Source organism: Pezoporus wallicus, unplaced genomic scaffold (genome assembly GCF_028554395.1).
Source record: "Pezoporus wallicus isolate ANWC-B61680 ecotype Strahan unplaced genomic scaffold, APGP_CSIRO_Pwel_v1 contig_13323, whole genome shotgun sequence".
Classification (NCBI taxonomy): domain Eukaryota; kingdom Metazoa; phylum Chordata; class Aves; order Psittaciformes; family Psittacidae; genus Pezoporus; species Pezoporus wallicus.
In genome coordinates, this window is record NW_026639074.1 from 97,649 (window position 1) to 110,367 (window position 12,719).

General features: G+C 63.3%; 2 protein-coding genes across 9 annotated transcripts; both read left to right on the forward strand.

Annotated features, from left to right (window-relative positions):
* On the forward strand, window positions 1-10,688 carry LOC130601489 (cullin-9-like). 8 transcript variants are annotated; one of them, XM_057413592.1, is made up of 24 exons: window positions 1-116; window positions 878-942; window positions 1,338-1,408; window positions 2,045-2,653; window positions 2,768-2,922; window positions 3,138-3,656; window positions 3,794-3,929; window positions 4,329-4,519; window positions 4,647-5,025; window positions 5,245-5,440; window positions 5,730-5,937; window positions 6,041-6,234; window positions 6,340-6,557; window positions 6,677-6,908; window positions 7,253-7,358; window positions 7,608-7,835; window positions 7,996-8,086; window positions 8,169-8,340; window positions 8,555-8,660; window positions 8,992-9,087; window positions 9,176-9,351; window positions 9,517-9,888; window positions 10,145-10,260; window positions 10,672-10,688. In XM_057413592.1, exons 4-23 carry the CDS (start codon window positions 2,059-2,061, stop codon window positions 10,146-10,148), a joined length of 4,374 nt encoding a protein of 1,457 aa, XP_057269575.1. In that variant the 5' UTR covers window positions 1-116; window positions 878-942; window positions 1,338-1,408; window positions 2,045-2,058; the 3' UTR covers window positions 10,149-10,260; window positions 10,672-10,688. The 8 variants fall into 8 exon arrangements, with proteins under 8 accessions (XP_057269575.1, XP_057269576.1, XP_057269572.1 ...); XM_057413589.1 differs by having other exon boundaries at window positions 20-236; XM_057413595.1 differs by lacking the exon at window positions 1,338-1,408 and adding an exon at window positions 1,561-1,635 and having other exon boundaries at window positions 20-236.
* Window positions 10,195-12,250, forward strand: LOC130601485 (cullin-9-like; the record flags this gene model as incomplete). The annotated part of the gene is made up of 6 exons (XM_057413585.1): window positions 10,195-10,260; window positions 10,672-10,818; window positions 10,865-10,986; window positions 11,475-11,685; window positions 11,780-11,945; window positions 12,105-12,250. Coding segments are annotated over exons 1-6 (858 nt in total), but the record flags the coding sequence as incomplete, so codon positions are not given.
* Between the last annotated feature and the right edge of the window lie 469 nt (window positions 12,251-12,719).

The following is a 12,719-nucleotide window of genomic DNA, read 5'->3' on the forward strand; positions in this document are numbered from 1 at the left end:
CCGGTGGGCGCGGGCCGCGGTGCTTCTGCTGGTGCCCCGCCTCTGAGGCGGCGGGGACCGGGGTTGCTTCACGTCGCCTGTGGCGGAGGCCGCGTCGCCGCCACGGTCTGTTACCGGTGCGGGAGGAGAACCGGAACGGTGCCGGGTGGGGACGCGACTTCCCGCGTGTGGAGGCGGATGTGGGGGGACGAGCCGCCTCCCCGTGCGCCGGGGCCGGGATCCGTTGTCCCGCTGGGGTGGGTACGGTGGGGCAGCGGTGAGGGAGGAGGCCGGGAGGTGGCGCGGGGGTTGTCGAGGTGTGCGGAACGGGTCTGACGGGTCTCTCCCGCGGCGGCCATTGCTGAGGCAAAACGCTCTAGGGCAACCGGCCGTGCAGTGCCGGGGGGGCGGTGGGATGCTCTTCTGAACCGGGTGTCCTAGGGCTTTACGGACCTCACATCGTGCCTGGCACGTTCATTTGCCGCGACTCTGAAACTTCCTCTAGTAAGTTTCATGTGCTGAAGCAGGCGAACAACTTCGCTGTGGGTTGTCATAGGCTGTAGCGTGCCTCGTTCATCATACGCATTGCAGCTGCTTCTTCAGGTGGCCTTAACCCAGATCCTTCCCTACCTGGTTACAGATCTGCTTGAACCCCTTCTGGCAGCTCTTCTCTAAAGAGTGTTTTTCATTCTCAGTGTCATGATGTGGGGACAGGGTGCAGTTATCAAACAAACTGATGCTTTGCAGAGGCTTGTGGTTTACTATGATTTTTTTGTTGTGTGTGAACGTCTTGGGGTAGGGTTTTTGTACACTGCATAAGCACAGTATTTTCTGGCTTACAATGTGGCATCTAAATACTTAAAAAGCACAAGACAGTAACTTGGTCCTTTTATTACAGAGAGACTGCCAGACAATTCCTAGCTGGCTTGCTGCAGGCTCCAAGGAAGGCTTAATTGAAGGCAGGTATGAATTTCTTGGGAGTTCAGGCTTCTCTCTGTACCTGGGAAACAGTTTAAATGTACCTGTCATCATCCTGAAAGTGTGTTCTTGGGTTGTACATGGGTTGATTTATTTCCTGTGTATGTTAACTCCTCTTTTAAGAATGGCTTGTGTTACCATCAGCCAAACAGCATGTGGCTTCCCTGCTTCTCTTGCTAGTATGTGTAAATGACAAAAGGGCCTGTTCATGTGCCTCCACTACCAGCTGCCTGAGCGTCTCTAAGCATCTTCTTGTCAGACTCTGATCTGGCATCCCTTGTAGCAGTGAAGTCAGTCCATTGTGTGTGGTATTGTCTACAATCTTGATTGCTGGCACTCAGTCTTTGACTGCAAATTATTTCATCCTCCTCTTTGCACAGATGAAAGCAGAGAAGTGTAATGGCTTCCTCTTTGTAGTCCTGAGATACACAGAACATCCTGACAGCAGAGAGTAAGATTCTTTAATTTTGTTGAATTTTCCCATCGGAAAGGCAAAGAATATCCAAGCGGAGACCAAAGAGGAAATACCAAGTGGCTTCTAGATAGTGACCTGATTTGTTTTATATGAACTTGATCTAAGAAATTGCTGGTTATATTTTTTAGTGCCTTGTGGTTCAAGCTCCACAGTGAGAGAGCCTTGAGCTCTAGGTGAACCTGCAGTCTAAACAGATATAAATGGTAAATAACAAGAGGGAAGACAGAAGTGCAAAAGTAGCAACTTGTGCACAGTCATGTTGTGGACAGTGGCAGAGATGAGAACAGGTCTCTGTTATTTGCTGTCTTATGAGAGGATCTAAATGGGTCCAGTTTGCCTTGATTTTCTGGGGGAGAACTTCATTCTGTGTCTAGCACTAATGCTGGGAACAGGGTTTTTATATGAAACGCTGACTTATTTTCTTGGAGGGGGAATGTGAGCTTCTGCAAAATGGGGTCTTCTTCAGGGTTTTATCCTGCGTGCAGGATTTTGGGATCAAAAGCTGTGCCTCAGCCACTTCTACAAGCAAGTGACTGAGGCACTTGCTCATGCTTTCTTTGGCATGCAGCTCAGAAATAAAAGCTTGCGTCTGCTCCCCCTCTGCCTCTGCAGGCACACTTCCCATCATGGTGAATGAGAGGCATAATGGCAACCTGCTGGTGCCCCTGGGACCCAAACTGCAGGCCTACCCAGAGGAGCTGCTGCGGCAGCGGCGGGGCCATGATGGGCAGCCCGAGTACCTGATCCAGTGGAGGATCGTCAGCCTGGAGGAGAGAGCAGCGGGCGGCAGCAGCACCTCCTCTGCGGAGACGAAGCTGGAGAACGTCTCCATGTGGATGTCTGCAGAAGAGGTCTGTGCCAGCTGCCTGGCGCTGCTGGACCAGAGGAAGCTGGAAGGGCAGCGTGTGACAGGGGAGAAGGCAGCCAGCCCGTCCGCTGCAGATGGCCTGGGGGATGAAGCCTCGCTGCTGGAGATGAAAGCTGATGTCAGGAGCCTGGTGCAGCGAGCAGGCCGGCAGATGGCCGAGTCCCGGGCCCCTGCGTCCTCCATCCTCAACATCATCCACGTGCTGAGCGCGTATGCCAGCATTGGCTCGCTGGTGGGTGCCTTCAAGGAGACGGGAGCCCTTGACTTGCTGATGAAGATGCTGTGCCACAAGGACAAGCAAATCCGCCACAGTGCTGGCAAGATGCTGAGGGCCCTGGCTTCGCATGATGCAGGTGAGGGCTGCTGCTGCTCATTGTCCCTGAGGAGGTGCTGCTGGTCAGCTGAGGGGTGCCAGCCCTTTTGTAGGGGTTATCTTTAGGGAGCCTAAAAAGTTCCTGTTGTTGCAGGAAGTCGGGCCTATGTTCTGCTGTCCCTGAGCCAGCAGGATGGCATTGAGCAGCACATGGACTTTGACAGTCGCTACACCTTGTTGGAGCTGTTTGCTGACACAATATCCTCTGAAGAACACTGCATGTCCTTTGAGGGGATTCACCTTCCCCAGGTAGGAGCAGCCCTGCCAGTGCTGGGGCTGCTGAACAGGACTGGGTACTGGGAGAGCTGACACAGCATCTGGGTCTGGCTTGAAGCTGAGGGGTGTTGGAGGGCTCATCCATGGAGTATCTGAGCAGGGATATGAGGGTGGACTGAGAGGTCTCTGTTGCTGCCTGCTGGTCCAGAGCTGTCACGGTTAGAGTCTGAGAGCCGTGCTTGTTGCAGATCCCTGGGAAGCTGCTGTTTGTGCTGGTGAAGCGCTACCTGTGTGTCACTTCTCTCATGGACCAGCTCGGCGGTGATGTGGAGCAGGGAGGGGAGCAGCAGGCCAGCGCTGTGCCCAGCCCGCTCACTGAGGAGAAGAGCCGTGTGCAGCAGGAGTTTGAGTTCAGCATGGCCATGGCAAACCTCATCTCGGAGCTGGTGCACGTGATGGGCTGGGGCCGCAGCCACACGGCAGAGCTGCCGCCCCAGCAGGAGCCGCAGCCTCGCGCCGCCCGCTCCATCTTCCAGCACAGGGCCGCATCCTGCAGCGCTGCTCAAGCAGCCCCCGCTCCCGCACCCAAGGAGCCCGTCGTCTTCAGGACGCGCTCGGCCTTCCCGAGCCGCAGCAGCTACGTGGAGTACGTGCAGGCGCGGCTGGTGCGGGGCATGCGGGTGCGCATGCTGGAGGACTACGAGCAGGTCAGCGCGGGCGACGAGGGCGACTTCCGGCAGAGCAACGACGGCACGCCGCCCGTGCAGGTACCCTCTGCGGGGCCGGCGCGGGCTGTCAGCTCTGCCCGCTGCGCTGTGTGCAGGGAGCACGCAGCCACGTGTGGGAGCAGCGGGGCTGGACCTGCCTTCCCTCAGCCGGGTGTGCGTCGCGCTCTCCTCCTCAGGTGTACTGGCAAGCCCTGGGCTGTACGTACTGGGTTCACTGGCACATGGTGGAGATCATTGGCTCCTCAGGGCAAGAGGAGCGTGGGGGCCAGGAGAAGGTGTCCACCCTGACACACAACTGCAGACTGGCAGCAGGTGAGCAGTCCATCAGCTGGGCATGCAGCTTTCCTCCCCAGCCCTTCTGCAGCTGCACGCTGGCACTGCAGGTTCTGCTGGTGCCGGGTGTCTGCGTGCGTTGCCTTGCCCGGTGCAGGCACTGTGGGAGCAGGCTGGGGGAGCAGTGAGCTAGAGGTGCCCATTTTGAGAGTTTTTGTTCTACATCCTAAAGAGGTTCAAGTGATGATGGTAATGCCCATCTCTACAGCTTCTAGGGTCTCCTCTAGCTCGTTCCCCCTCTCTGGCTGCCCTGCTGTCACCTGCCTTTCCCACAGCAGTCTGTGGGACAGCGGAGAGAGCTCTTTCTCTGGGGAACGTGGGGCGCGCAGCAGAGGATGGTGGAATGGGCAGAGCTGACTTTGCTCTGTCCTCCTGCAGTTGCACAGCCGTTTTTCTGCAAGCCCTCTGGGGGGCTGTACTCCCTGCCTTACCTGGGGGAGCAGTCGACCAAGGCTGCAGAGGCCCTGAGCCGTGCCGAGTGGTGGGAGCTGCTTTTCTTTGTGAAGAAGCTGGAGGCGCAGGGGCAGCGAGAGGTCATGTGCATCATCCAGCAGGAGCAGGGAGAGCAGGTATGGGGAGAGCTGCACTGGGGGCCTGCGGTGCTGCAGCTTTTCTGTCCACTCTGGCTCTGACCAGCACCAGAAGCGCGGGGTCTGTGGCGAGCCTGCGAGGGTTGATGTGACGCCATCTGTGCAGCTGCCAGAGGGGGATGAAGAAGCCCTGGTCCAGCTGTCGGTACCTGTGGAGCTGGCCCAGAAGGTGCTGCAGATCTTGGAGAAGCGTTGCCAGGGCAGGGCTCAGAGTGACCTGCGGGGCTCCCACGTCTACGCCAAGTACTCCCTCAGCAGGGGGGCTGAGCAGGAAGGTGCCCGGAGCACCTCAGTGTCCTCGGAGGGTGCTGGCTGCAGGAGCCCTGAAGCCACCGTGGCCGAGGGAGCGAAGGAAGAGCTGCCCACAGCCGCAGAGCCGCCCCGAGCCCCCGCTGTGGTGGTGAAGTCGGATTCTCAGCTGTTCAGCGAGCTCCTGGAGAAGGAAGGGCTGTTCCTGCCGGAGGTGACAGAGGAGCAGAGCAAAGGTAATGGCCTGCTGAGCGCTGGAGCACATGCAGGGTGCTGGAGGCAGCTCCATTGCCTTTGGGGAGGAAAGCTGCGGGCAGGGCATGGCAGGCCAGGCAGCTGCAGATTGCCTGGGGAGGGGAGGGCCGTGGGTCTGGTCCGTGGCTGCGTGGCACCCTGGGAGTTGCTGGGGGTGTTACTGCTGCCCTGACACCTGCATCCATCCCTTATTCCACCAGCACTGGGCAGCTCCGAGGGGGTGAGCGAGAGGGGCTCCCTGGCCAAGATTGCAGCCGCGGTGGATGTGATCCAGAGCAGCAGCTCAGAGCTGGGGCTGCGCTTAATGGGGCTCAAGCACATCGTGAACATCCTGGAGGAGGAGCCTGAACAGCAAGGCAGCAAAGCCCAGAGTGGCCTGGGGACAAGGAGTGTTGGGTGAGCTGTGGGGTGCTGTGCACCCCTCCTGCCTGGTGGGGAGGGCTGTGTCAGCAGGGTGGGGGGCAGTGCTGGTGGTGGGAGTGGGAAGGCCGCTGAGTCCCTGCTTGCTCAGCAAGAAGAAATCTGGGTCTTGTGTCCCTTGGTCCCAGGCAGGCTCATTCCTGGGGCTGACCCAGCTGTGGTAGAGCCCTGTGGGCAGGGAGAAGGTGATGGGCAGGTCCCGAGGTGTTGGCGTGCCAGCGGCGGTGCCGGGAGGCTCCTCCTGAGGTGTCCTTTCCCATTGCAGGGAGAAGCTGGTGAAGGTGGCAGTGGAGCTGCTGGCCACGGAGGCGGCAGAGAAGGCCGTGGTGGTGGTGACGCTGCGGCTGCTGGCCCTGCTCATGGCCAAGTACGACTGGCGCGTGACGTTCGCCATGGAGGGCGGTGCGCGGGCCGTGCTGTCCTGCATGCAGCAGCACGCCTCCTCCGCCCTGGTGCAGCAGGCTGGCCTGGCAGTGAGTGTGGCAGAGGGGATGCTGCGGGTGGTGGGCAGGCTGCAGGCTCACGCCGGTGTGCCGGAGGTGGCCGCTGCCCTCCTGACTGGCGCTGTCCTTGCAGGCCCTGAAGGTGCTGGTGGGAGCTGTGGCCGCCGAGCCAGGAGGTGCCGGTGGGAAGCTCTCGCCCCTGAAGCAGGCTGACGGGCAGCTGATTCGGGAGATCTTTGCCAGCATCGGCTCTGCCGCCAGCAAGGGCTCGGCAAACCTGCTGAGTGCCGTCCCTGCCGCCCTGAGCACCATGCGGAGGGTCCCCGGGTAGGGCAGAGTGAGGAGGGCGGCAGGGGTGGGATGGGCAAGGCGGGCAGGCGGGTTGGTGGGTGCCAGGGGGAGGAAGGCGCCCGCATGGCTGTGTCCCTGCAGGGGCTCGTCGGGCGTGCAGAACGGCTTGCTGGTGGTGAACGTGCTCATGGACGGCCACCGGGGCCTGGCGGAGCAGCTGGCGAGCTGCGACCTCCCCGCGGTGCTGCAGAGCTGCTGGAGGGACGGGCAGAGCCCCGGCTGCCCTCACGCGACGCTGGCCCTCGGCGCCATCAACCGCCTCGTGGAGCACGGGCTGCCCCTGGGCCCGCAGAGCGCAGGTAGCAGCTGCCCGGCCCCGCTGTGCCACGGCCCCGCTGTGCCGCGGGCAGGGCAGAGCACCCGCTGCCGCCTCGTGAGCTGGGGCCTGGGCCGGGCCCACGTGTCCTTGTCGTGGCAGGCAGAGAGGCCCCACTGGACCTGGGGGACGTGCGGAGGCTTCTGAGCGGCCCGGGGGACGGCATCTTGTCCAAGGACGTGCTGGTGGCCCTGGAGCGGCAGCTCTGCGGCCAGGGCCCCGTCCCCTCTGGCGAGGCGGCCCGGCTGCTGCAGGAGCAGAGATGCTTCCGGCCGCTGCTGCGCAGCTTCGAGCTGCTGGGGGCAGAGAAGGCCGTGAGCTTGAGCATCCTCAGGTGGGTGTAGGGGCCTCCACAGCGGGGCTGTGAGTGCTGGTGGTGATGCTGGGGGCACACGGTGCGTGTTTGGGGGTCCTGGTGGGGCTGTTCTTCACCAGGGGTGGGCACATCCCAGCACATACGTGGGTGCTGACTGGGGTGTCCCGGGGTGCAGGGCCGTATGGGGATGGAGCAGCGTGTTCCTGGGTGCTCATGAGGTGTCTGAGGCACCAGGGGAGTCAAGGCTCCCAGTCCCTGTGTGTGGGCTGTTGGCGTTCCAGAGGGGCAGGGAAGCGGGGCTGCCTCTGACACCACCCACAGCCTGTGTGCCATGGCCTGAGTGAGCCCCCTGTGTCACCCAGGATCCTGAACAAGTTGCTGGACGGTTACCAGGAGGATGTGCTGCCCTGGCACGAGTGTGTGGAGCCCTGTGTGTCCTCCCTGAGTGCGCACAGCAGCGACCGGGAGGTGAGGGGCCCACAGGGGTGTGCTCGGCGCTCTGTGCTGGCTGAGCCACCTGCAGAGGGGTGGGCAGCGGCAGCTGTGGTGGAGTCCTGGCTGCTGGCATTGCCCTGGCCGTGCCTCGCCAGGCTCCAGTGGTGCTGCTGCGGTGTCAGGGTGGAGGGATGGAGTGCGGCAGCACCGCCGCCACCTGCTGCTGTTGCTGCTGCTGCTGGGCCTGGCCGGTCCTGGCTGCTCACGGCTGCTGCTCCGTAGGTGCTGCAGGAGGTCGTTGGCTTCCTGCACCGCCTGGGCACTGCCAGCAAGGACTGCGCGGTGGTGATGTGCTGTGTGGGCACACACGAGGCTCTGGCCAAAGCCCTGAACAAGCACAGCACGGCCCCGCCGCTGGCGCCAGCCCTGCTCGCCCTGGTGACCGACTGCGAGAAGCCCGCCGGCATCTCCAAGAAGCTGATGACCAGCATCTTGGCTGGCTGCATCCAGGTGGGTCTCGGGGGCCGTGGTGCTGGGACTCTGGGTCTCGGGGCCATCCAGCGGCCCTGGCACCGAGGGGCAGCCTCCTGCTCTCTGCCTGCCGCAGCCCTGTGGCGGGTGAGGGGAGGAAGACCCAGGGCCCCGGTCAGAGCCTCGCCCCATCCCATAGCTGGTGCTGGGGCAGATTGAGGAGCACCGCCGGAGCCACCAGCCCATCAGCATCCCCTTGTTTGATGTCTTTCTGCACAACCTGTGCCGAGGTGAGTGTGGTGAGCGGGTGCTGTACCCCTGCCTGGCACCTGCCGGCCTGGCTGCTGGAGGCTCCGTGTGCTTCTCATACAGGCTCCAGCGTGGAAGTAAAGGAGGAGAAGTGCTGGGAGAAGGTGGAGGTCTCTTCCAACCCCCACAGGGCCAGCAAGCTCACGGACAGGAACCCCAAGACATACTGGCAGTCAAACGGCAGCACTGGCTCCCACTTCATCACTGTCCACATGCAGTGTGGTGTGGTGGTCAGGTGGGGCTGGGCTGGGAGAGCTGAGAGGGTCCTTGGGTACCAGAGGGCAGGCGGCTGTGCTGGGAGGAGAGGGCTCTGGGCCCCTGTGTGAGCCCTGCCCCAGTGGTCCCTGTCCTGGGGGTTGCTGGATGTGGGCAGTGGGGTGTGGGGCTGACAGGGGCCAGGGCAGGGGAGGTGGGGGCTGCTGGGCAGCACCACGTCTGCTGTGCTGCAGGGAGATGAGCATGCTGGTGGCCAGCGAGGACTCCAGCTACATGCCGGCCCGTGTCGTGGTGCTGGGGGGAGACAGCCCTGCCGCCATCAGAACTGTGCTCAATGCAGTGAGTCCCTTGAGGGCTGCTGAGGCCATGGGGCTGCATGGGAGCTGTGGGCTGGCTTGCTGTGGGAGAGTCAGTGGGTGCTGCAGGAGCCATTTTGCTGGTCAGTGAGTGCTGGAGGCTTGGGCATGGGCAATGCTGCAGCCTGGGCTACAGCAGCCTGGTGTGCTGGGGCTTTGGCCATGAATGGGGCCCTGGTGCGGGGTGCCTTCGGGCTGCGTAGGGGCTCCCAGCAAGGGACAGAGGCCATGGCTCTAACACGATGGTCAGAGGAACATGCAGGGTGGCTGGTGCCTGCCACTTGGCTTGCTGAGGGCTCTCTGTCTGCCTGTAGGTGACCATCCTGCCATCAGACAGCAGAGTGATCCTGCTGGAGAACATGAGCCGCTTCTGGCCCATCATCCAGATCCGGGTGAAGCGGTGCCAGCAGGTAGGGGCCTGGGAGGCTGGGGCAGGGAGCTGGCAGTGTGTGGCACTGGGGCCATGCCCAAGGAGCTGAGGGTTGCTCTGTCCCACAGGGCGGCATCGACACCCGTGTGCGTGGCGTCGAGGTGCTGGGTCCCAAGCCCACTTTCTGGCCCGTTTTCAAGGAGAAGCTGTGCCAGCGGGCGTTCCTGTCCTGCACTGCTCGGGCTCATGCCTGGTGCCAGGAGATCTGCTGGGACCGGGGGCGACTGCTGCAGCTCTTTGGCAGGTGAGTTGTGTCCTCGCTGTGCCACCGCATCCCTGGTCTCTGAGGGGCCCTGGCTGTGGGGCGAGTGGGGCTTCCGCGCCGATGTGCCTGGCAAGGGGCTGCGCTGCTGTCCCGGGAGTCCCCGAGGCATCAGCAGCACCGTGTGCTGCCCGGTGGCTGTTGCAGGCTGAACCGGGCGCTGCGGCACGAGCAGGGCTTCGCCGAGCGCTTCCTCCCTGACGAGGAGGCGGCGCGGGCCTTGGGCAGGACGTGCTGGGAGGCCCTGGTGACCCCGTTGGTGCAGAGCATCACCAGCCCAGGTACCCTGTGCTCTCGCGGGCCCGTGCCCTGGGCTGAGGCAGCCGCTCTGAGCCTGGTTTCCTCGCAGACACCGACGGCGTCAGCCCCTGGCCTGGCTGCTGAGCGAGTACCTGGAGAGCGGGGAGCCGCTGCGCCACGCCGCGAGCCCCGGTGCTGCCTTTGGTTCCCGTGTGCGGCGCCTGACCCAGCTCCTGGTGCACGTGGACCCCGGCGGCCGGGAGCCGGAGGAGGCGGGAGGTGAGCGTGGGGCTGGGACAGTGCTGGCCTGGAGCACTGGGCTGTGGCTCTGGGGATGTGCTGGGGGGCTTGGGGAGGGCCCAGTGGCACTGGAGTGTCCAGAGCCGGGAAGGGCTTGTGGCTGTGCCCCTGCAGTGGCTGTGGCCACTTGGAATCTGCTCTGCACTGATCCCACAGGGAGAGGGGAGGCTGCTGGCAGTCAGTGTGTGGAGCCTGCCTGTGGAGCCGCGCTGAGGCTGGTGGTGTCCCTTGGCAGGTGAGAAGCAGGGGAAGAACAAGGAGGAGCCGGCCAGGCCTGCGAAGGAGATGGTGAAGAAGTCAAGCAGCCTGTGGGGCATCTCGCAGTGCTGGCGTGGTGTGGTGCAGCAGCAGGTAGCGCTTGGAGGGCTGGCTGTGGGGCCAGAGAGGGCAGGTGGGACCTCACACCGGACACGTGTAGTGCCATGCAGGGCTTGACAGTGGCCTGGGCACTGTGTGGGGAGGGTGCAGGGCAGTACCTGGCCTCTGCAAGGCCTGGAGGGGTGTGGGACAGCCCTTCTGTGTTTGCTACCTTGGCAGGGCTCAGGCCACAGGCTGAGAGACAGGTACAGTGCTGGGCTACTTATTCCAATGCTGGGCAGTGTCCTGCTGCTGCCCAGCCTTCAGGCTGCGCTCCTGTCTCTCCACAAGCTCTTGGTAGCTGACTACTGGTCTGGATCTGGGCAGTTGGTGTCAAAAGACATTGCTGCATGCAAAAGCCACATCCCGCTGTGGGGCTCACCCCTCTCCTTTCGTGTCCCACAGGTGCAGCGGTTCCTGGAGGCAGCTGGGCAGGCACCAGACCTCGTGGAGCGATACTGCGGGCTGTACCAGCGCCTGCGCAGTGCCACGGAGGAGCTCTTTGGGCAGCAGGCTGCCTTTGCGCTGGCCCTGGGCCAGGGCTTCGCGGGGGCTCTGCTGCAGCTCTCCTTCCTTAGTGCCCTGCACGTGAGTCAAGGGAGCGTGGCACCAGTGCCGGGGCTTTCCCAGCTGCTCCCCCCAGGGCCGCTCCCCCAGCCCAGCCCTGCAGCCACCCCGCAGGGCTGAGCCCCCTCCGCAGCCAGCCCTGTCCCTCTGCAGGTGAGTGAGCAGTTTGCCCGCTACCTGGACAGGCAGATCCAGGAGCTGCGCAGGGCTGCGGGCAGCACGGGGCCGCTGCAGCAGATCCTGGAGCCCTTTGTTGTCTTCAGTGGCCTGGAGCTCGCCCACACCTTCGAGCACTTCTACCGGTGAGGGATGCCGTGTCTGCATGGGACCGGAGGGCCTGGGGTCCGCGCTGTGGCGTGACAGGGGAGGTGCAGGCGATGCTGAGCCCGGCTGTGTGCGGCTGTGGTGCTCCCGCTTTGCTTTTCCCAGCTCTGGTGTCTGGAGGGAAGGGTTGTGAGTGGCCGCAGGTGCTCCCTGTCTGTGGAGGCACATTCCCTGCTGGCAGTGGAGAGAGGAGATGGGTGCTGCCGGGCCCACGTGTCCTGGGGTGAGGCAGGAGCCAGGGCTGTCTCCTGGCACGTGGCTGATGGCCCCGATGGGGCTGGTGCTGGCCCCTGACCTGATGCTGGTGCCTGTGGCAGGCACTACCTGGGTGACCGGCTCCTGGTGCAAGGGCCGTCGTGGCTGGAAGGAGCCATCGTGGAGCAGATCGGGCTGTGCTTCCCCAGCCGCTTCCCCCAGGCCATGCTGAGCAACCTGGCCGAGGCGGAGGAGCTCCAGCGGCAGTTTCGCCTCTACCAGCTGCAGGAGCAGGACAAGCAGCTGCTGGAGCTGGACAAGGGCCTGGACGAGGTGAGTGCTGCTGGGGTGAGGAGCCGGGGGCTGCCCGCGTTCCTCACAAGGCTCCTGAGGCCTGTCCTGAGCCGTGCTCCTGTCCCCGTGCCAGGCACCGGGGACGGCCTCGGTGACGGATGCGCCGGAGGTGACGGTGCTGGCCCTGTCCCCGCGCTGCTGGCCCGTTTCGCCGCTCTGCCACATGGACCAGCCCCAAAGGTTGTTCTCGGCGGCGCTGAGCTCTCCTCTGGACGAGTTCGCCAACTTCTGCAGGCACAGTGAGTGTTGGGCAGCCCCCAGGCTCAGCCAGGAGGAGCCTAAAGGCAGGGGTGTGCTGGGGGACCGGGCAGGGCTGGCTCTTGCTCTGATGCTGCCTCTTGTGCTGATGCTGTCCCTTGCACTGATGCTGCCTCTTGTGCTGATGCTGTCTCTTGCAGGCCAGAGCCTGCTGGGCTGGGAGTGCACAAAGCCCTGGTGGTTGCAGTGGACGTGGCTGGGCCATGCTGAGCTGCAGTTTGGAGACTGCATCCTCCACGTGTCCACGCTGCAGATGTACATCCTGCTGTGCTTCAACAGCGCTGAGGTAGGAGCTGGGGTGATGTGGGGTGATGAGGCAGCAGATGCTGGGGCATGGCAAGGCCATGTCTTCCCTTCTGGTGGGGTCTCCAGCACTGTTAGGGGCACAGGCTGCCCTCTCTTCACCGGGCTGTGGCTGGTGAATCTTGGCCTCTGGCAGGAGGTGGCTGTGGAGGCCCTGCCTGGTGCACCACGCACTGGCACCGCTGACCCATGGTGAGGGCCCTGGTGTGGATGGTGGAGGTGAGTGTGGGGCTAGGACAGCCTTGGGAGGCACCTGAGCGGGTGCTGGGGTGGAGGGGAAGGGAGGGGGCTGGAGTGAGCCTGTCTGGGGGGATCAGGCTGTGTGTGGGGGGGGCATAAGGCCACATGTGGGGCTGGGGCCAGGGGTGTGTGTGGTGCTGTTGCTTGGGGCCATGTGTGGGGGACAGGGATGGGGCCTAGAGCTGTGATGGCAGCAATGGGAGGGCTGGTCC